Source organism: Carassius carassius, chromosome 50 (genome assembly GCF_963082965.1).
Source record: "Carassius carassius chromosome 50, fCarCar2.1, whole genome shotgun sequence".
Taxonomy (NCBI): Eukaryota; Metazoa; Chordata; class Actinopteri; order Cypriniformes; family Cyprinidae; genus Carassius; species Carassius carassius.
The window spans coordinates 14,322,948-14,347,088 of NC_081804.1; the positions used below are offsets into that span (position 1 = coordinate 14,322,948).

The window sequence follows — 24,141 nt, forward strand, 5'->3', positions numbered from 1 at the left end:
TGTGTACGTTGCGTGTTTATTTCTCACGCGTATGTTTGTGTGTGCGAGAGATAACTCTGTGACTGATGTTTCCTCATCTAACAGCCGGTTTTAATCTCAGGACAACGCCTCACGTCCTGTCCCTTCCTCTCAGAGATCCGCAGTCCTTCACCTTTGACCCATTTCGGACTTAACCAAGTATCCTGTATTGGTCCGTCACAGTGGTCTATACACTTACGATTGCTTCACCTCCTTTGGTTGTCCATGTCCAGCTGGAATAGGCCTTTCTGCGTGGTAGATTAAACTATTGGCTTACGAACAAGGCATCTGGTGCTCAGCCTTCTTTCAAACCAGAGCGAGAAGAACATGGGGTCTGTTGCAAATGCAACAACAAAGTGATTTCATCCGAGAACAAAAATATCGTATTTTTGACGAGTAGGCATGGAGAAAATAAGCAGCACACCCTGACATAGCTTGCAAAATTCTGTATATATATTTACAAATTTACAAGGCAGGTTAGGTGATTTGGATCAAAAACATTTTATGTTATGTGTGGATGAAAGTCTCTTCACATCCCAATATAGGAATCACTAACTTAAGTGGACTAAATGTATTTATATCGTCTGTGGAAGGCGTAGGACTATAAAATGTTCGTCCAATCATACACCTCAGTCCGAGGACTACGATAGGCTGTGCTACCTGCCTGTCAATGTATGTATTTGCATATCTCCGCGCGTCCTGTCCGCGCAGACATGAGACATCTTCATTGTGTTGCATTACGCGATTCCAGACCGAGCAAAAATGGATGGCATTATTATTGTCATATTCTGCATTTTGTACTGTAATGTTTTCTCACCGGTGAATGAGACATGAGGAAATCTGACAGTGTTGCATTCAGACTTCCACCAATGCCGTTTCTCGTCGTGTCACTGGTTAGCCTCTGGTCTTCATGTGCGCGGTCTTGTGTTCTGGAGGAGGTGTGGCTTTAGAGAGTGATTTGTAAGGAGGGTGAGATCTTATTTTTTCATAGCTAGCTTGCTTTTGCTAGCCTCTCCAAAACCGCTTACCCTACCTGAATCTGAAATAAATACTTTACATTTAAGAAGCTACAAAGACAAAGCGACGTTTTGTCTTTGTACACTTCACAATACCGTACTATACAATACCAGATGCATGTGCATTAGCTGCTAGAACATGACATTTGAAAATATTTAGTAAGTAGCAATGGTTTGGTCAAATGACCATGTTCTTTTACTTATATTGCCATGCTATGTATATTCACTGTTAAACCATGGATCCATTTAAATTTTTAATATTTAATATTAAAAGTGAGACTTTGTTTGTTTGCTAACATGATTGCTAACTGCAAGAATATGTATCTAAAAATATTTAATGCTTACTTATGGGAAATGTTTCAATAAAATTACAGTTTACGTCTGTTTGCAGACCTTTCATTAACACGCAAAGTGTGTGTTTGTTTAACGTTAGAATGAGAATTCAACTTTGGTACATCACCACATTTGTTGGCATGTGTTACCAGGTTTTAGCATGTGCACTAACCACTAAGCCAAAATTCTTCATTTGAATAAGCAGTGATGTTTAGGTCAAATACTCATTTTCTTTTGGAAACATAAATTTTAACCATGTGCACTAAAAAACAAGGACTCAGCCAGAACAATCAACTTTCTTTCACACCGTTTATATTACAATGTTCTGATTGTCAATTTTTTGTGAACGTGTGCTAACTGCCAGACCACAAAAATATTCAGTACAATTAATAAGCACAGTTGTTTTTATTTTATATGGGCATTGCTAAACCGATAGCAGCTAAGAAGCGGAAACTAGCAAACTGAAGGACAAATTGCTTAGGAGGTCTTTCAGATTCATAAAATTGAATCAGGTTTACTCTTCCTCCACAACCTTGTGAAGATCCAACGTAGTCTCAGATCACTTTGCGGCTGGGGAAACTAACAGTACAGCTGTGTCACATTTGGTGCTTTTACCTCCCAAGAAATGTTGGCCTGCTAATATGCCCTTCTCTATGATTTAAAATCACTCCAACTTTGTAAATGAATACCCGCAGCGTTTTTCCAGAGACAACTTGACGACCTTTCATCAGAAATGCGGTGAGTGTGTGTTTTAAGCTTCTGGGCTGTTGTAGCTTGTGGGTAATTCTCGTTGTTTAGACTGAGGGGTTGGGTTTACGTACGGTTTTAGGGCAAGAGTGCGTTCGGGCTGCTAGGTCGAGAGCCCCTTGTTGTGTATTTTGAGGATGCTGTATAAACACGCTGTAATCTGACAGATGCGCTGGATCCCGTCCAGCAGCAGTCGGAAGGGATTTTCCTCAAGTTCAGGGTGTGTATGCGAACTCTTCCACTAATATCCGCCTGTGAGAACCTTGTTTATCATATATTCCCTTCTACATTTGTTTGGGTTTGCACACGTTCACATTCGTACAAATATCTCAGACTATGTGACCTGCGGCTGTGTGAGCGCTTGGGAGTTTGTCTGATTACACCGAAGTCATGATGGAGGACAGACTGTGGTCTCTCTCTTATCTCTGTCTTGCGTAAGTGTGTGTGTGTGTGTGTGTGTGTGTGTGTGTGTTTGGCAGTTACGGTGGAGCATCTTCTGTTATTGAAAGCAGTTGTTTGACACGGTTTGACCCACATAGTTGGATTGTGTTATGAACTTGTTTATGTGTGTCCTCGAACAGATGGAGTGTCGGCCGCAGAGACGTCAGCTATTGAGACCTCTTCCCAGCAGGCCTTGCACTACGCGCTGGCTGGAGCCGCACAACAAGTCCAGATCCACCGTATTGGAGAAGACGGGCAGGTGCAAGTTGTGAGTATCGCCATATCATCATCAAAAAGGCCACCTACACAAATATTTGTCGATTTGGACTGCTTCACGTCGTGGCCGCATCACCACCTCAGATGTGCATTATTTTCAAATAATATTCTGGAGTTAGAACACCTCAAGACATCCAGTGTTAGGGGTAACGAGTTACAAAGTAACGGATTACAGTAACGATATTACTTTTTTGGGTAACGAAGTAAAGTAACGCATTAAACTAATAATATTGGTAACTACACTACTTTACTAGACTATAGGAACGCGCTTTCCTGCGTTACACATGCCGTGTGTGCCTGTGTGTAAAGTTCTGGGATGGGTTTCCCGATAACGTTTGATCTTAGCGCTTAGAGGCGCCATAGTGTACGTGATTACATCCTCGCATTTTGACAACATTGATTCGTCAGAAGAAACCAATGCTTTCGTTCCTCTGAGCCAAACAGAAATGATTGGTGATGCTTAGTCCCACCCCGGTGCCCAGATTGGTTCAAACTCTCCCATATTAAACCAATAAGTAGTCTTTTGAAGTACTACTTAACATAGCCTACTGCTTTGGAAAATGAACGAAAACAAAGTGAAAGTAAAGTCTGTCGTGAGTGCATGAATACAAACACACAATAACACATTTGCATGAGAAAACTCAGAAAAAGCACAAAAAACACTCGACAGAGTACTTTGACATAAAACAAATCAAAAACAAGGATGAAACAGTGGTACATATCTGATAAAGCACTGGAATTTATGTCTTGGGTTGTTAGGCGATGTCCCGGTAAAATCGATTCTGACACAGATTACAGCCAACAGATTGATCATTTATATTATGCATATTATGTAAATTATTTATAATTATACAGTTCATAAAGATAGTTGACCTATTTTTTTTCTGTTGCACTCTGAATATTTCTCACTCATTTTGTATGTAGTTTGTGAATCATTTGCACAGTTTTTGCACTGTATTGTTGAAGACAATTTGTGCAATTGTTTTTACTATATGCTGCATAGTTTGTGTTTATTTTTCATACTCAGATTGAAAATATATTTCTCAGAAGAAGAAAAAAGAAATGTAATTTATATTTAAAAGAAAATCTAAATGAATGTTTTATGCCTTCATTTGATAACCAGAAAAATGTAAATACACAACAGAATTTCTGAGGGGAAAAAACATTTCATAAGGCTATTTTAAGAAAATGTAATAAATGAAGTTGTTTTTATGCATTTAAATAATTACACATGCTAAAAAAATAAAACATATGGTGAAGAAAAAATAAAACATTTCATACGGCCCTAAACATGTAATTTTTGTTAAACTTTTAATAAATTGCTGTGAAAATGTATAAGTGTTATGAATTAAATTAATTAGACATGCTTTTTGATGAATACAATTAAATGTAACCATTAAAAAGAAGTTTAGAAAAAATAAAACTGATTTTATAGGGCCCTAATAAAAGTAAAGTAATAAGTAGTGAAGTTACTTTTCAAATGCAGTAACTAGTAAAGTAATCTCATTACAATTTACAGAAGTAACTAGTAATTACTAATTACATTTTTTGAGTAACTACCCCAACACTGAAGACATCCATCCGTCCGTCTGTCGTCGTTCTACCCGTCCGTCTGTCTGTCTGTCTGTCTATCGTTCTGTCGTTCTATCTAGGGGAAGTCGTGGCCTAATGGTTAGAGAGTCGGACTCCCAATCGAAAGGTTGTGAGTTCGAGTCTCGGGCCGGCAGGAATTGTGGGTGGGGGGAGTGCATGTACAGTTCTCTCTCCACCTTCAATACCCCGACTTAGGTGCCCTTGAGCAAGGCACTGAACCCCCAACTGCTCCCCGGGCGCCGCAGCATAAATGGCTGCCCACTGCTCCGGGTGTGTGTTCACAGTGTGTGTGTGTGTGTTCACTGCTCTGTGTGTGTGCACTTCGGATGGGTTAAATGCAGAGCACGAATTCTGAGTATGGTTCACCATACTTGGCTGAATGTCACGTCACTTTTTTTTTCTCACTTTCACTTTATCTATCGTTCTGTCGTTCTATCTGTCTGTCTGTATGAACTAATAAATGCAAAAATTATAACTTTTGTAAAAGATAACCTAAAGTTAAAGCTTAAGTTTAGCTAAAGTTCTATTGCTTATAAAAGTAAAATAATAAATATTTATGAATTACAACTAAATGTACAGTGTCAAGTACATTACTCTGTATGTAATAATTTTTACTTTGTTATTTTATAATAATAATTTAAATGCCTTTACAATATGAGCACAAATTAAGATGTTCCTGGCCCTAAAAAAGGTTCATTACCCTGTAAATAAGTTGAGGGTGGGCTCTTTTGACTTAGACCTGTGTGCAGGAAGCTAGCAACCATGTAGTGCCAACTTGATAAACACTGCCAAGGGGTCAACAAATCTGGCACAGACAACCTCCACTTTTCTTCACCTACCGTAAATATCTGGCTTAAATTAATGCACTTGCAACACCACACATCTCGTACCGTAATGCATACATACCCATTCTTCTCAACACATAAACACACTCCAACATGTCCTGATCTCTCGCTCTCCAGAACTCTCTTTGAGTGCTGGTGCTCAGAGGAAAGACCGATCCCATGCATGTGTTTTAATGGAGCTTTGGCAGCAGAGTTTCCGCTGTGCCCGATCATGCACTCTCTTTGAAGACCTAAACATGATCTCTGACTCTCACAGCTGCATGAGGTCATCTCCACCCCGACACACCATCCGAAATATGATCCGCATACTGTTATGACAGCACAATCAAAACCCTGAATACAGAATGGACAATCAAGAGAGTTAAATCTGTGGAGGAGTTCTTGGCATCAGTGGACTCAGAAACGGATCTGTCATCTGTTGTTTGTGTAACATCTCCCTGAACCGAGCCATAATAGTCGTACTCTCGGAGGCAATAACTCAGTGGTCAGCTTTAGTCAAGCCATTTGGCTCCACGAAGGTTCAGTTTTTGTCACTCACACATAATCGATAAATTTAGCCTGTCAGATACGGCAAAAACAATGACATGCACTTTTCAGGTTTTGAATGATCGCTTGTGTAGTTTTTGTTAAATTTTTCCTAAATTAGACTTTTTTATTTTTATTTTGGGAAAGCAGTGAAGGAAAACACTGATTAACAAAACCAATATCAAATGTTTAGGAACACGTCACATTATTTGTGGAAATGTGTTATTTCTATACAACATTACTGAACTACCAAGAAACACGAGACTGAAAAGTCTTCCAAGGTTAGCCATGATATATTTGCCGTGTTATAATAATTAAAATACAGTTAACACTTTCCTGAAAGACAGCACTAATTTGGTTATGATTATCATTAAAAACACAATTAAATTGTAATTATTGGTCAATTTGGTGTTTTAGTTTCAAATGGTGGACAAATGTTTCGTGAGCAATAAATCAGCAAATTAGAATGATTTCTGAAAATCACGTGACGCTGAAAATACAGCTTTGCATCAAAGGAATAAATTACATCTTAAAATATATTCACATAGCGAAACGTTATTTTAAATTGCAATAATATTTCACAGGTATTGCTGTTTTTACTGTGTTTTTATAAATAAATGCAGCTTTGGAGAGCATTTCCAAAAATTCAGTTTCCGTAATTATTCCAAACTTTTGACTTCTAATGTATACACATTTTGTCTGTTTAGGACTTTTTGTCTTGCTGTTTCTAATTTCATAGCTAGCGTTAAATAATATTGAAAGTGAAAGTGAAGCGACATTCAGCCAAGTATGGTGACCCATACTCAGAATTTGTGCTCTGCATTTAACCCATCCGAAATGCACACACACAGAGCAGTGAACACACACACACTGTGAACACACACCCGGAGCAGTGGGCAGCCATTTATGCTGCGGCGCCCGGGGAGCAGTTGGGGGTTCAGTGCCTTGCTCAAGGGCACCTAAGTCGTGGTATTGAGGGTGGAGAGAGAACTGTACATGCACTCACCCCACCCACAATTCCTGCCGGCCCGGGACTCGAACTCACAACCTTTCGATTGGGAGTCCGACTCTCTAATCATTAGGCCACGACTTCCCCACGACTGGCACACTTTAAATGGTCAAACATAATTATTTGACAACGGCTTGATTGGAAATGAGATTAATTTGGATGTTTTTTCGTTCACAGTTACCGCAGGGACACCTCCACATCGCTCAGGTGCCCCAGGGCGAACAGGTGCAGATCACGCAGGACAGCGAGGTGAGCATAATTTCCTTTAGATCTGAATACATTTAAAGAATGAGGTAACAAACATTTGATGCTGCTTTTATTGTATGCTAGATAATCCATATTTAATAGTTATTGCAACAAAAACGTTTTAAAAATTGTACATCTAAAGCACCGTTGACAGCACATTTTAGCATTCCACTGCGTTGCATTTCCATTGTTTATCTTTGTAAACGTCCATTTATTTTTATTTTTTTACCATTACAAAATGTTTTAAAAACATCACACTTTCAAACTTTTGCTTTTTTCCCGTCTCACTATTTTTATTTATTTTTTTTAAACACAGAAATCCATTTCTGCCTGAAAGTGCTCTAATGCTTTAAAATAAGATCTGTGCTCATCGTTCATGGAAACTGGCATCTGCTGAAATGTGAAATGATGTCATTCCTGTCTTGCAGGGCAACCTACAGATCCACCAAGTGCATGTTGGGCAAGATGGCCAGGTAAATGTAGGTACCCTTTTACATTTATTGGTCTGTTTCCATCTGACACTGTCTTTGTGCGTCCTCTCTCATTTTTTTGCTTGTTCTGAGAGTATGATGTTTGGGACAGTGTGCACTTAAATGGCTGAAATAAAAAAAAAAAAGTTTTATTTTATTTCAGTAAATGTTTCTTTTTTCAAGTAACTTTTTTTATGTTGTTAGTTAAATATAATGCTTAGCAACCTTATAAAAACATTTAGCATTGAAGTGGAACATACACTGCATTGCACTTTTCACTCTGAAAATAAAAATCTAGATTGTACTTTGCCATTAAGGCAGCTTTTGCAGTTTTATCAGCACTTGTTTTGTCTAGCCTGTTTCAAATGTTCCAGCTTTTTACACATGCTCACACACCCATTATAATGATAGTTTTCATCTGTACAGTAGCAATGACTAAATGTTTGCATGTATTTTTATTTTTTATAGACCTGGCATGTTGCCCAGATGATTGTAGATATGACGTGGTATTTAGTCCCAAGTGCCAAAGTTTGCACGTATACAAAATGCCTGTTTTCTGAAATCTCTAACTGGCTAATATGCATTAGACAATGTCTATCTATGCGCTCACATAACATTAAAATAGGAAGAAGAAAGAGAGCAAAGGAAAATGTCATTAACCCTGAGACAACGTTCAGATGATTTCCCTGGACCTCTTCTACATCTCCCTCTGCATCAGGGTTTTTTCTTTTGTCCCTTCCAAGGATTTCTTCACTCTGGTCCCTTCTCTTCTTCCTCCATCTCCTCTCTTTTCATCTCCACGTGCTATGGTTCATGTGTCTTCGACTCATCTCCGTCCTGTAAACAACTGGAGGCCTGTCCTCCACTCAGCCTCAGGTCAGCAAAATTTCTGGCCAGCAAGACTGCAGTCTCCTCAAAGCTTTCAGCAGGGCTATGAATGCTTCAGAAACACTTCATATCAGATTGTTTACACTGTAATGGAAAATCTGTCAATATTTACCCTATTCCCAAACTCAGTGTTTTTTTCTTTCTTCCATAAAACAGAATTTTTTTGAAGAATGTCCTGGTCAATGTTTTCCATACAAAGACAATGAAAGTGAAATTGATCTTTCACATTTCTAAAAAGATTCAAGAACAACATAAAATAAACATTAAAGTGATCCACTCATGTAAATCATGCATTAAGTTTTCTAAAATCACATGATAGTTTGTATGAATCATTCAGACTGCATTTTGGATCAGATGATTCATTAAAAAGTACAGATTATCATGAATCAGACTTTGCTGTTTCTCTCATGAACTGTACCATGAAAAACACTCTGCTTCTGTTTCTAACACAGAGTTATCATATGACTTCAGAAGACTTGGAATATACGGCATGGGTCATATGGATCAATTTTATGATGCTTTCTGTTGTTTTAAAGCATGCAAAATTGGATTAATTTTAATTGCATGCAAAAGAGCGCCCAGCCCGGTTCCTCTTGTTTCAGTTTTCATCCACAGAATCATTAAAATTCATAAGTTGAAAATTGAAACAACATGAGTAAATGATGCTTATTATTATTACTTTAGCAGTTATAAAATGTCCAACACAATCAAGATGGTTTTATGGACTAGGGCTAGACATTTAGTTATAGTTAGGGTCTTCTCATCTAAATTCAGGTCACAGAAAATGAGAGAGATTACAGTGAAGCACAGAGGACATTGTGTGTTGTCCATATGGATCACTTTTTGGCAAGGTAATCACAATTTTTGGCATTATTTCAAAATGTCTTGGACTAGAAATTGTTCATCCAAAAAGTAAAATTCTGTAATTGTTTACTCGCCCTGAAGTGGTTCTCTGTCAAACTCATATGATTTACTTTCTTTTATGAAAGACAAAAAGAGGACTTAACATTTTATGGTGTTCTTCTATTCTAATTGGTGCTTGAAAGATGCAGCCTGTACTGACCTTGTCTTGAAGATAGCGTAAGTTCCCTCTTTGCCTGGTTAAGCAGGGTATCTGAATTGCATTAAAGTTTTTACATCCCCATCTGCTCGCCATCTTCTCTCTGCCATCAAGGAGAAGAGCCCATGATTTACATGCTGTCGGTCTATAGCAGCATGCCATAACATTTAGCCCCCTTCCACCATCTAAAAAAAACATGCACATAGGCGGCACATGAAAGACTTCCATAAGAGAAAGTGAAGGAGTGTTAACAGTGTGTTAAATCAGTCAGCGACCTCTTTGTGTGCTCTTATCTGATGCCTTCTCTCCTGCCCTCTGATCTGACCCCCACAACTACAGAGATCCTGACTGAAAGATAAGGGAAGAACGTGAAAAGAGGGTGAGAAGACTGAAGTCTGAGCAGATTTTGTTTTTGGTTGGTACAATTGGGTAGTTCCACACTGTGCTTTCAAATTCTTCAGACCAGACGTTGCAGATGTTTATTACCGAAACCTCTCAGGCCTTGTGTTTTCTATGAACAAGAGTTCTTTATTTACTTAATATGCTGTGCACTCAGTTGGACATCTGTATGGTGCTGCAGTCACTTCCTTGTTCAGTTTTGAGGTAGGTAGGAAGAATGGAAGTAGGAAAGGGGAGATTTGGTTCCTATTGGTAAGTCCAGGTGCATTAGTTGATGTTCGGATTGAATTATGCAGGAGCTTTCTGCAAGCAGAATTGATATGTGAACAGCTCTGCAGAAGTGTAGTTTTATCTTAGTAGCTTGTGAGCCCAGAGGTTGTTTGCAGCCACGTACTGCCTATTTTGACAATAAAGGTAAAGTAGCAGATCTATACAGGTGGAGCTGGGGAAGGTGGAGGATTTCTGAAGTGCTTTGTAACTGCTACAGCAAACACTAGCCAAGTATTAGAATGTTGAGCAGCAAGCTCATTGGCTGCTGAGGCAAAAAGAAACCAATCAGCTACGCCACATGAATAATGATGTAATTAACCTATCTGCCTCCGCCATCTAGAGTTTCATGACAGAACTTTGTATTTACAGAATCAATGAATACTCTTTAAAAGAGAAAGTGTCCACGAGTCATATTTTTAACAGTTTTCGACATAAAATGCACATAAATAGTAATTAAACTGTCTAGTTTGTGCCCTGTGTTTTGAAATGGACATTGTAACTAAATCTGAATGTAATCACATTTGGAAATGTGAGTGAATCATTACTCAACTATAGCACCTTGGTACATTGAAACAGTTTTGTTTCCCTGAAAACTTGACAAAATGTACCATTAGCAGCACTAAATGGAAGTCCAATCATTGGTTGAGTCTGAAGTTGGCATGCTGGGTTACTCAAACAAACAGCTCAGTGTTTTGAAAGTAACCTGCTGCATTTACATAGTAAGCTTTTTGGCACTATCTGCACATCTGAAATTGTGCACTACAAATTCAGACTACACAATAAGCAGACCCAATAAAGACTTATTCTAAGCCTGCTTATTCAGACAAATTTAAAAAGAGTAAGAAAAGACTACTATGATCTGTTTCTAATCGGCTTTTATTGAATTTGGGCAAGAAAAGAAAACATTTGCTCAGGAGTTTGAATATCATTCACAAGCTGCATCTGTGTATTCAATTGATGTAACTTTTTTGTGTATATTTATATTGGTATGTATGAAATTATGCCCATTTGTGATCCAGAATGTTAAGTTTCCTCTATCTCAGTATTGAAACCAGATGTGTGCAGAGCTAGCATCCATTAAATACCTGCTGTAGGATCTAAATTCTTTAGGATTTAGGTTGCAGTCCAGTTGTTGTCACAGCCTTAAGGCTTTAGTCCCAATTCAAGCTCCTAAATGAATTTACCCTTTTTACCTCCATTGGAACATGGATTTTACTTGAGTTATAAAACAAAATATGCTAAATAAAATTGTCCAAGGCATTTGGTGATCCAAGTGATTGTTGTGTCTCAATGGAGGGGATTATATTTTCTAGCATTTTTGATGCTCGTTCCTGTCTTGGGTCGTGATCGAGGAGTTCTGGAAGCTAATGTGGCCATGGCGGTGATACAGAGGTCTTCTCATAAATAGAAAGATCAAAAGAAAATCCCTTGGTAGTCTAATGGAGAGAAGTTCTTCATGACCTTTTGCTTGTGTTGTAGTCGGTGGACATTGTTAAATACACAAATCACATTGCTTGACAGTCCTCATTAACACTTGCAGTGCAACGGATCATCTTCGTGAGAATATCTCTTCTTGTTTTACTGCCAGTTGGATGCAGTGAAAACATCTGATGAACAAGATGCAGTAAAATCATCAAGTCTTCATAATTTATGTCGCTCTGAGATGCTTTCCGTTGGAAACATTGAAAACGTGGAGGAAAACCATGAGGTTTGAAGGCGGGACTGTGGGACCCCTTTCCTTGGATATGCTGTAAAAGATGAGTTTGGCTACATGAGTAGTATCTCAGTCTTCCACAGGGGTCATATTTAAGGTTGTTGTTAGCGATCTGAGCATTAGGATGTCAAGATAATTTATCTATAAGACATTATGTTCTTGTTTCCTTTCAATCCAGCCTAAAGTCAAACCATTAGTTTGAGAAACTGCAAAGCTCCACTTTCACAGAATATCCTAAAGATTGTGGTTTATTTTGCTCGTCCACCAATTCGGTCATGGAAGTCATACTTGTACAATGTGTTACGATGAGGCTCAGTTTGAACTGCCAAACTGAACTATTAGTAAAAGGAGAGACTGTAAAACTGTACCTTATTTCCTAGCCTTACTCTATGCTTTTGTTTGAACATATTTCTTTCTGAGCTTGTTTCTTATTGTCCAAGCATCCGTTATTTCTTCAAAGTGTTCTTACTTCCTAGCATCACATCGTCCATCGAGATTTCCTTACCTTACTTTTAAGCTTCCTTTCAAACTTCTTCAGAGCTTCCTCACTTTTCTACTTATCTGCCTTCCCTCCAAACATATTCTTAGTCTTGAGTTTCCTTGAAAAGCATCCTTCCTTTCAAGCTTCCTTCCAATCTTTATGTTCCTTTTAAACTTACAAATCCTCCTTCTAAACTTCATTCAAACTGCAACCTTATGTCCCTTTGAGTTTTTTTATTTGTTTCAAACTTACTTCCTACCTTCTAAGGTTCCTCATCATCCTACTGCGCTTCCTTCCTGCCCTTATGCCTTCTGAGTATCCTTCTGAGCATTGCTCCTTTTTAGCTTCCTTCTAAACTTCCTCACCTTCACTGCTTCATTTTTGTGTCCTAAACTTCCTTTCAAGCTTTCTTTCATACTTTTTTCCTATACCTTCTTTTTCCTAAGGGTCTTTTCTGTCAAATACTATTAGTAAGTCAGATTGTCCAGAACCAATGGTCAAATGTTACAAATTAAAAATGTGATCAACATTTGTGATGGCTAAGTTAAACCTTGCATCGCTTTAACATTACTAAGAGCATAACACGTGTGGAGGTCTAGATTGGCCACAACCAGCAACCATGTGATTTTTAAACAAAGCACATTGAACATTATGACATTTTCATGATGACTGAGGTAAACGTTGTATTGCTTCAACATTAGTAATGTCATGCAATGTTTAATTATTTGGAAATGAATCTCCACTAGAAATGATATCTGCTTCCAGGCTCAAGGCAATGCAAGATTTGTGTGGATACAGTGCTGTTGATGGTGGCTGCCCTCCAAATTAGAATTTTAAAGTTTTAAAGAACGAAATAAAAAGACAGTTTGGGGTTTAAGAAGATATTAGTGATGGCACTCACGTAAAAGCCCAATACTTTAGCTTATAAGACCAGCTGGTGTTTGTGGAGGCTTTTTTGTAAAAAAAAAAAAAAAAAACTCATCAAACAGGAATTAGCCATTGAGCTCACATGTCTGAAGATGTCCTCATTAGATAATGTATGTTGTCAGGGTGAAACAGATTTTGGATACAAATTTAGACCCAATCATAACCGTTTTTTTTATTCTGAAGTTCTTCTGTCGTTTTGTTGGAGGTTTTGCAGCAGATGCAGCAGAAGTGACTCTCAGATGATTTTAGGAGTTCACTCAGTTTGTCCAACATCCTGTTGGCCCTCTTTCTTTCTTTCTGTCTGTCTCTCTCTCTCTCTCTCTCTCTCTCAGAACAGTTAGGCCGTCACATCTGTCCTGGCTTAGGTCTGGCCCGCTCCAGATGCTCAAGTTGCTGGACGCATGTTGAAATTGGGTGGAAGTGTTTACCTTTCCAGAGAGACTTTTTTTCCATCATACTGACAGCTCTTGAGGGTATGAGAGAACTGTACATGTTGCTGGGAGACTGATCTCTTTCACAACACCGTTTGGGACCTACATAATGAATTGTGAAGAAGCATCCAGATTTCATGAAGCTTATTATTAGAGCTTAAACAAATTTCATTCTGTTTCAGGGGAATTCCTGGTTTTGAAAGTCTATTATCGCTAACTGATAATCATATGCACCGACGATGACACTTGAACAGCTATAATGAAAAATGGGGTTTGGGAGGAACAGCGTGTTTGCATAGTTGGTTATTACACTTCAACAAGGCCCCAAACTAAATGTTTTTTGCATTAAGCTGCTGTTGTTTTGTTCCTCGTTGTCTCTGCTCCAGTTCCTCTTTGTGTTTGCTGTCCTACTCTGCTGCTGAAAGCATTACTACATAGGAGAAAGATTTATTCTGGGTCCTTTTTTTCTTTTTTTTTCTTTTTAGTCCCATCAACCAGTTCTCCGACAAATCTTAAACGCTTTGTTTGGCAGCTCGCCTGTATAGAGATGGCAGATTTGAAGCTTTACTGTTTTTGAGAGAAACGTACTCGGTTACCAAATGTAACCTCGGTTCTCTCTAGAAGAGCGAACGAGTACTGCGTCTTAGCTAAGACGCTACGGGAAAAGTCTCTTCACGAAATACTGAAGCAAAAAATGATCCTTAATTTTGTATTTTTGTAAAGCGCATTTGCAGCAGTACACAGCCATAGGCGAGACGGCTCGTTCGCTCATTGGCTTGTTCTGCGGCAACTGCACAGCCTATCGAGCTCGGGCTGATGCAACATCAGACCAATAAGGGCGCCCTTCTTGCCACTTCCCGCCGAAACAGGTGTGGCCCAACCTATAAAAGGAGCTCGAAAAGGCTGACTCACCTGATTTATTTCATCGCCGAAGCGAACCAGAGTGAATCGTGCGCACGGCAGAGAACGCAGTACTCGTTCGCTCTTCTAGAGAGAACCGAGGTTACGTTTAGTAACCGAGTACGTTCTCTTACGAGAGCTCTCTCGTACTGCGTCTTAGCTAAGACGCTACGGGAACCCAATACAAAACGCCGTGCGCGCAGGGATCACACACCAATAAACCTGAAGCAACGCCCAGGATTTACAGTGCACAGTCACCTGAGGGACTCACAGAGAGTCCAGGACAGAAAAGGGGGAAAGCCCTCCGTCCCATATCTAGCAGCATCCGTAGATGCGGCAATATGACATCACACAGCCGAGGCAAAACCTGACCAATGTGGCAATGCGGGTCTTACGCAATACTGCCCATATAACAGTCGGCAGCGCATAGCGCTCATGAACTCAGAATTCCCCTCAGGGCCCTGATTCGACTATACCGACAGCAGCCTTGCTTGCAAGGCGGTAACCTCCAGGTTATAGAACCCGATAAATGTAGACGGCGAGGCCCAACCTGCCGCCTTACATATATCCTGCAATGAGATCCCAGTAGACCACGCCCACGACGAGGCGACGCCTCTTGTGGAGTGTGCTCTGACGCCCAACGGGCACTGAAGGCCCCTGGAAGCGTAAGCTAACGCGATGGCGTCAACTATCCATCTGGATAGAGTCCACCGAATGAGACAAACAGCTGCTCCGTCTGCCGAAAGGCAGCAGAGCGAGACACATAAGCTCTTAAAACCCTGACAGGGCAAAGAAGACTCGAGTCTCTATCCTCTCCTGACACCGGCAGGGCAGACAGGGCAATAACCTGAGCCCGAAACGGCGTGTTGAGGGATTTTGGCACATAACCGTGCCTAGGTTTGAGTATGACCCTTGAGACATTAGGCCCAAACTCCAAGCACGACTGGCTCACCGAGAGCGCGTGCAATTCACCCACACGCTTCACCGAGGCGAGAGCCAACAAGAAAACTGTCTTGAACGACAGATGCTGAAGGCTAACCGATTGGATAGGCTCAAAAGGGGGACCCTTCATGGCCTCCAAAACCGCCGCGAGGTCCCACATAGGGACTGACGGAGGTCTGGGAGGATTCAGCCTCCTAGCTCCTCTGAGGAACTGGATGACCAAATCATTCCTTCCTATTGACTGACCGAGCGCTGTTTCAGAAAACGCTGCGATGGCCGCCACATAAGCTTTGAGCGTGGATGGGGCTCTGCCCTTATCCAACAGCTCCTGTAGGAAGGAGAGAACCTCCGTCACCTCACAACTAAGGGGTGAATATCCTCGAGCTGTGCACCAGCTGGGGAAAACACCGACCATTTCGAGGCATACAGACGTCGTGTCGACGGAGCTCTAGCCTGAGTGATGGTATTCAGCACTCCCACTGCGAGATCAGCGGGTAACCGTTGAGCGCCCACACATGGAGGGACCACAACTCCGGTTGAGGGTGCCAAATCGAGCCCCTGGCCTGCGAGAGGAGGTCCCTCCTCAACGGTACTGGCCACGGGGCGACATCTGCTAACTGCATCAAATCTGGGAACCATGGTTGGTTCTTCCAAAGAGGTGCTACAAGCAGTATTGAACATCTCGTTTCTCTCACCCGTTCTATCACCTGCGGAAGGAGGGAGATGGGAGGGAAAGCATAAAGCGGGCAGCACGGCCATTCCCGTGACAGCGCGCTTTCGTTCTTGGAAAAGAACGCAGGGCAGTGAGCGTTTTCGTGGGACGCGAAGAGGTCCACCTCCGCCCTGCCAAATCTCTCCCACAACAGCCGGACTGTTTGCAGGTGTAGAGACCATTCGCCCGCAGGAACATTGCCTCTGGACAGCCTGACTGGACCCAGATTCTGTAGCCCAGGCACATGCACTGCCCTCAGCGAACGCACGTCGCGCTGAGCCCAAACCAGGAGGCGTTCCGCTAGCCTGTACAGGTTTCAGGACCCGAGACCGCCCTGGCGATTTATGTAGGACACCACAGACATGTTGCCCGAACGGACTAAGACGTGGTGATCCTTGATTTGGGGACAAAAGCGCATTAGCGCGTTCTCCACTGCCAGCATTTCCAGACAGTTGATATGATGGAGCTTTTCCCGTTCTGACCATAGGCCAAAGGATGGTCTGCTCTCAAGCAGCGCTCCCCATCCCGAAGTGGAGGCGTCCGTCGACACCATCTTCACATTCGGGAAAGTCCCCAGGCTTACACCTGATCGGTACCAGCCGTTCGCTGTCCAAGGTGCCAGAGCTGTGACACAGCTCTGATTGACCTTGAGATGCAGCCGGCCAGACGCCCACACTCTGCGTGGCACCCGCGTCTTCAGCCAGAACTGCAGGGGGCGCATGCGGAGCAGGCCCAGCTGCAGAGCCGGAGATGCTGAGGCCATGAGGCCCAGCATCTTCTGACAGTGTTTGAGCGACACGGTCGCGCCGCAGCGGAAAGAACTCGCTGCACGCTGAATGCCCATCACGCGCTGTGGTGACAGCCGCGCCGTCATGGAACACGAGTTCAGAACTATACCCAGAAACAGAATCGTCTGACTGGGGTTCAGCGAACTCTTCGCCCAATTGACACTGAGGCCGAGCTTCTCGAGGTGATCGAGTAAAACGGCCCTGTGGTCCACGAGCTCCGCTCGTGATCGGGCCAGAACCAGTCAGTCGTCCAAATAATCCAGCACTCGCATGCCTCTGAGTCTGAGAGGAGCGAGCGCTGCATCCATGCACCTCGTAAACATACGAGGAGCCACAGAGGACTGTAAACTGGTATGCCTGGCCCTCGAAGGCGAATCTCAAATATCGCCTGTGGTTTGACGCTATCTGTATTTGAAAATACGCGTCCCTCAGATCTATTGACATGAACCAGTCCCCTCTGCGAATCTGCGCGAGGAGTTTCCTGGTCGTAAGCATTTTGAAACTGCGTTTCATCAATGCCTTGTTCAGCTGTCTTAGATCCAGTATGGGCCTGAGACCCCCGTCTCTCTTGGGCACCAGAAAGTATCTGCTGTACAGCCCACCCTCGCTTTGAGCTTGAGCCTTTGCTCAACAGTTTTGATATTTCGGCCCGAAGTATGTGTGCTACTTCTGTTTTGACCGTAGTTTCGGCGCGCGCTGAAAAGCGCGGAGGGCGTCGAAAAAAAAAAACTGTAGCGAGTAGCCTCTCTTTATAATGCCTAGCACCCAATCTGAAACCCCTGGAAGCGCTGACCATGCATTTGCATGAATGGCTAAGGGCTGGATGCGAAGCGCGCTCTGTTGACCGGGCAACGGCGGCACTCGGGTGTGCTGTGCATTTGAGGCGGGGAGCGCGCTGATCACAGCGGGCAGATCGCTCCTCCTCGACCCCGTCCCGGCGCTAACCGACTGGGTGAAGTCTGAGCAGGTCCCGTGGGACTCGATATGTCTGCGAGTAACTGTGGGCTGCATATGTGCACATTTACCACTTTCAACTCGCTGTCTGCCTGTGCAGAGCGTACGTGCACAGGCCTCGTTTTTACAGAAGCCACGCGCCGTATGTGACATAGTGTATGTGGGCACTGGGGAGTGGGCACGTTTACTATGCGGCGCGCTCGACCGATCTGTGTCGATCTTATGTGCGCGAGCCCTGTGTGCAGTGCTGTGCTTACATGTGGAGATGGGCACTGAGGAGTGGGCATCGTCACTGCATTTATAGCACCATCGGCCGTGGCCGGACGAGCGTGCACGGGTTTCGTTTTTACAGAAACCACATGACGCGTGTGACATAGTAATTGTGGGCACTGAGGGGTGGGCACGCTTACTATGCAGTGTGCGCGATCGACTTGAGTCGCTTTTATGGGCGCAGGCCCTGAGTGCAGGGCTGTGCTTACATGTGGAGATGGGAACTGAGGAATGGGCATCGTCACTACATTTATAGCACCATCGGCCGTGGCCGGACGAGCGTGCACGGGTTTTGTTTTTACAGAAACCACATGACGCGTGTGACATAGTGATTGTGGGCACTGAGGAGTGGGCATGTCTACTATGTAGTGCGCGTGATCGACTTGAGTCGCTTTTATGGGCGCGAGCCCTGTGTGAAGGGCTGTGCTTATATGTGGAGATGGGCACTGAGCAGTGGGCATCGTCACTACATTTATAGCACCATCGGCCGTGGCCGGGACACCAGAAATTACACCTATTTCGGGAAATATCTGGGTAGCCGTGATAATGTTTTTTTTGTGCAGGCAAGCGGGCAACCGTACAGGCTTGCGCATTGCAAAAGACGGTGAAACAGTCACAATCTCTGGAACTGAAACAGCGGCGCGCTTAGGTGAGAGCCCGGCCACAGCGGACGCTGCCTATCGGGAAGCGATGCAGGGGGGGCCGGTGAAGCAGGGCGAACCGGCGAGCTCGGTTGAGCTGAAGACTGTTCCGGAATCCGCTGGAAGCGATGCTTTTACGGCGCCTCAGCGCAGCTGAGAATGCAGGCTCAGAGAGAAAGGCCAGGCGAGTCCTCAGAGTCACCATGGCAACAGCTCGCAGTGGGGGCATCCGCCGTCAGCGAGCGCGAGCGCGAGCGCTGCATGATCTTCACCCAGGCAGGAGACACAGATGACGTACCGGTCTCCCTCGCTGAGTGGGGCTCTGACGAGCCGCAGGAAGGCATCTTAAAAAAGACGCGAGCTCTTTTACGAGTGTGTGTCGCAGGGCGAACACACACACACATAAAGAACAGCTGGATATAACAGAATTGAAAGGATATAGGCGCCGGATAGCGCAGCAGGAACGGCAGTGGAAGGCGGCGATGCCAGCAGCTTCAGAATGGCTCGTCCTGCTGATATGCTTTCTCAGACGGCGCTTGCTTCCTCCATGATCCAGCGATGCGTGAGCTTCGCTGAAGAGATGAAAAATCAGGTGAGTCAGCCTTTTCGAGCTCCTTTTATAGGTTGGGCCACACCTGTTTCGGCGGGAAGTGGCAAGAAGGGCGCGAAGCGAGTTGTATCACTGATGTTGCATCAGCCCGCGCTCGATAGGCTGTGCAGTTGCCGCAGAACAAGCCAATGAGCGAACGAGCCGTCTCGCCTATGGCTGTGTACTGCTGCAAGTGCGATTTACAAAAATACAAAATTAAGGATAATTTTTTGCTTCAGTATTTCGTGAAAAGAGACTTTTCCCGTAGCGTCTTAGCTAAGACGCAGTACGAGAGAGCTCTCGTAAGAGAACCCGGTTGGGCACAAGGGTAGGTTAGCACATGGAGACCCTTGAGAAAAGGGCATGATGCATGTCAGTTTAAAATACCTTTCACTGTGAATTCAGTCCAGCCATAAACGAGAAATCAAACAGCTGGCTTGGTTATTTACTCTGTTTCCTCCGAGAGTTTGATTAACTCGTTAATGACAAACAGAAAACAGATAACTGTCTCAAACGAGCCCTTTCATTTCTGTCAAAGTCAGCAGACCTCATGCGAACACAGCGATTTAATTCCAATGCACCTTTTTCTGGCTAAGATTGGTGACACATAAGCCTTGTAACAATTGGGCAAGACCTGTAGCAACTTTTGGATGACTTCAAGAGCCAAAGAGTGTCTCCAATGTGATGCATGATTTGAATTAGCTTGAATTTATTTGATTGTTTTGGAACCACGTTCCCATGCTCTCCCGATCGGCGTTGGAGTGGAGAGTCGTCTTGAGAACAGTTGCGAGGCCGGAAGTTTTTATTTTATTGCTATGCGATCACAGGATTCTCCCAGCATCATAAAACTCTCAATGTGTTAAGTCGCACAGCTGAGCTTACAAAACAAAGCTCACAGTTTTTAAATTCCTGTTGTTGTAGCCGTATTTGCTTTGACAAATATTACTCAATGGATAGATCGCCAAAATGTACATTTTAATGTGACGGATGGTTTCAAAATGTCATATGGATGCTCAGTGAGCGGTGCACTTTATTTTGATTGTTTTCATGATTTTCTGCATTAGAAAATGTCCAAGTCGGTGCCTCCTGTGTGTGTCTTTGCAGTTTTCTGGTTCAAATAATTGATGAAATGAGAAATGTTAAAAGACGTCCCTCAGCTGTGAATTACTCTTGTTCCCAATATCTTCAGATGCTTGTGTGTGCATATCTCTGTGCTTGTGCATGTGTTTGTGTTTAAGACCTGCTGGGCCATTCTTCAGTTGTTCTCATGCTATTCTTTGTTTACCAGAGTAAATGGGTCAGGCAGGTGTTGATGATAAAGAAACTGGTTTAATGTTGTTTTGAAAAACTTTCTTATAATTTTTCAACCAAAATGCAAATGTAATGCCTGTCATTTGGCGTGGCCATCAAGTAAAAATAATAACATATTTTCCTGACACTTTTAACACAAGTGAGTGTACACAATCATTATTTTAAAATGTTTTCAAATTTTAAGGTTAAAAGTAATTTTTTAAAATAGCATTTATTCATAAATTTCATTAGGTTTTTGTGTAGCTGCACCACATTATATTTTACTTACTTTACCTTGTCATAATGACTTATTAACAAATTTATGAGGGTCTGCATGGGTCCTCTATATGATATCATTTTGGTTTTATTTCTTTGTTTTGGTTTATTTTTGTTTAGTTTTAGTTTAGTCCTTTGATTTGTTTTTGTTTTGTATATTGCTTTCCATTGGTTTTGTTTGATTTGGTCTGGTCTAGTTTTGTTTGGTTTTTATTTAGTTTGTTTCGTTTTGGTTTGGTTCAGTTTTGGTTTGTTTAGTTTTAGTTTATTTTTTATTTCATTTTTATTTTTTACTTTATTAATGCATGTTAATCACACCACATGACTTTTCAAGATAATTTTTCTTTTTCCTCTCTCTCTCTCTCTCTCTCTCTCTCTCTCTCTCTTTTTTAAATTAGGCTTTTTTCTTCATTATGATAGCAAAATTTTCTAAACATGCTCATCATACAGCTGTATTCAAGTCATTATGTATGAATTGCATTTTTTGAATAATGATTCATCCCATTTAAACCAACCCAACATCGTAAACACTAATTATTACCCCATGATTTAACTGGCAGCATCATTTTCGGAAAAAGTAGTTGTGGCGAAATTGGCATTTTTTCTTCATGCCGTTGGAGACATGGTGGGCATTGCATGGGTTCAGTATGACCTCTAAGCATGCCTCTGACTCATGACTTCAAAGTCATCGTCTGCACTTGAATCCGGGGTGGGGGCAGAGGCGAACTGGATCTGAAATTGGGGTAATTGTGGGATTTTTGTTCAGTGCAACAGATTTTCTTTCTCCTAATTGGGAGTGCATGGCGGTTCTGTTCCCACTCGAGGAGACTCGGATTTGATTGTTTATGCCCACACTGGTGTGGAGAGGTGTCACCACATGGAGTCGCCGAAGAGCTATAATGATTAACAATTAGTGTTTAGTCTGAAGTTCACGTTTCATTTAAATTTTGTCCCACATGGCCGTTTTGAATAAACACCATGCATGTGGAAATGGTCAACTGCTGCAGTCAAGAAATTACTGATTCACAGTTCAGGTTGAAGACTAGCGTCAGTAATTGAAGAGAAGCCGGTGGATCCAAAACTATTGTGACCACATCAGAGCGCCTTTAGTGGTCAGATGATGTGTAATCAGTGATGAGTTTGGGCTTGCTTTGTGGCAATCGAACACAATGTGTGAGAGTATGCGATCATGCAAGTGATTTTGCTTTTATGTGCCTGTTTTGTGATGAGTTGGAACGGAGTGGAGATGTGTTTGTGAGAGTTCAGCTGGAGACTAGGCCTTCCACGGGGCTGTTAAGATGAGTGCCTTGATGTGTCACACATGCACAATCAGTTTCACGTGCATAAGGAATTTAGTTAGGATTTAATTATAAACTGATCTAGTTTGTGGTTTTCCCTTAACAAAGGTAGTGTGACTGACTAGTAGCTTCACCTTTCGCACAATGCCATCTAGGGTAAGCTTCTATCACTCTTTCAAGCTTCCATTCGTTTCTTCGAGAATTGTCATCTTGAAGAATCACAATGTCATCTGCTTGTGAATTGCCATTTTTGACGTTGTTGGAGATTCAACAGATATTCATGTTTCCACCTTTGCCAGAATTCATTGGCCAAGAACTGCATTCTTCTCCACCTTTTACGCAGATAGAGATCTTCTTTGCCGAACTGTCCTGGAGGTGGCAAAATGATTGCAGATTTCATGGTTAGTATGTGATTAGGAGTAAGAGGTTCTGGACCGGCAGGATCGTGAAGATGTTCAGCGCTTAGCAGTCTGCTGTTGATTATGGCCATTGTCTCATAAAGGAATGTCCTCAGGGTTGTGGTATCAAGTCTACTTGCAGACTTGTCAAGCATGCGGTCAGGATACTTCGGATCGTTCGAATCTGGCGCTCCCAGACTCAACCCATGTGACTCGCAGAGGGGACATTCACTACAAATTCACAACTGATTGCTTGCAGACGTTCTTGATCCATCCCTTTGACCAACTCAGAAAACTCTCTTCTAGCGCCCATGAAATTTGTTCCCTGATCACATCTTAATTGCCGTACAGGTCCTCTGATGGCTATGAAGACTCGAAGTGCATTCATAAAAGCGTCTGTGGTCAGATCTACGGCTGTAGAGCACAAGCAGGTAAACAGCAATCCATATTGTTTTAATTCCTTTCATCCCACCTTTATGATGAAGGGGTCGAAAAATCTATACCACTAAATGTAAAGGGAGGGGATGTTTCTGTTCTCTCTTCCAGTAGATCTGTCATCCGCTGAACCTCAGTAGCTCTTCTGTATCTTCTACATTTTACACACTTGTAGATGTGTGAAGAGACCACGTTTCCACATCCCAAGATCCATACTCCGTTTGCATGCAACTCATTCATGGTTATGCCTCTTCCTTGGTGATGTACACGTTCATGATGATGTTTAACGAGCAAGGCTGACACATGAGATTTCTTCGGAAGTATTACGGGATGCTTAACATCATGATGCAAGGTTGATTGAGATAGTTGTCCTCCCCCAGTCGTCCAGGACACCATTCTTGTCCAAGAAGGCATTTAACTTACGCAAACTGTTGTGCTTGTTCAGAATACCTTCTTTCTGGAGTTTGATCTTTTGGATATCTTCAGCAAAGGCGTCTTCTTGCACCAGTTTGATAATGGCTATTTCAGATCCTTTTGTTTCTTAAAGACTAGTTGCTTTATTCGTTCTTGGTTGAACTTTCTTGAATTGTCTGATGAATCTCTTAAGCCTGGCGACAGCCCTCACTGCCCTGAATCAATCAGAAAATTTTGTAAAGTGATTCACCATTGAATTCACTTTCTTCGTCTTAACTGTGCAAACGTGTACTTTCCTAAGCTTTGGGTCAGTCATTTCTATTTCTCCCACCATTTCCTCTTTGTGTGGGAGATTTCTCTGCCATAGAAAGTCGGGTCCCTTTAGCCAGTTAGACTATTTTAGCTGAATGGCACTCAGCCCTCGTGAGGCGTGGTCAGCAGGATTGTTTTCAGAGCTGACATGATGCCATTGTTCAGGGTCTGTACTGAATTTTATGCGTTGAATTCGGTTGGCTACAAACGTGTGAATTCTCTTGGCATCGTTA

The 24,141-nt window shown here is 42.5% G+C and overlaps 1 protein-coding gene across 3 annotated transcripts in view; it reads left to right on the forward strand.

The window, feature by feature from the left end:
- Positions 1 to 24,141, forward strand: part of banp (BTG3 associated nuclear protein) — a 46,066-nt gene that overhangs the window by 10,090 nt on the left and 11,835 nt on the right. For 2 of the 3 annotated variants that reach the window (XM_059546160.1, XM_059546161.1), the window contains exons 9-11: positions 2,696 to 2,823; positions 6,981 to 7,052; positions 7,478 to 7,528. In XM_059546160.1, the coding sequence (XP_059402143.1) occupies positions 2,696 to 2,823; positions 6,981 to 7,052; positions 7,478 to 7,528 (251 nt within the window). The remainder of the gene's footprint in view (positions 1 to 2,695; positions 2,824 to 6,980; positions 7,053 to 7,477; positions 7,529 to 24,141) is intronic. The other variant, XM_059546162.1, reaches the window with a different exon arrangement.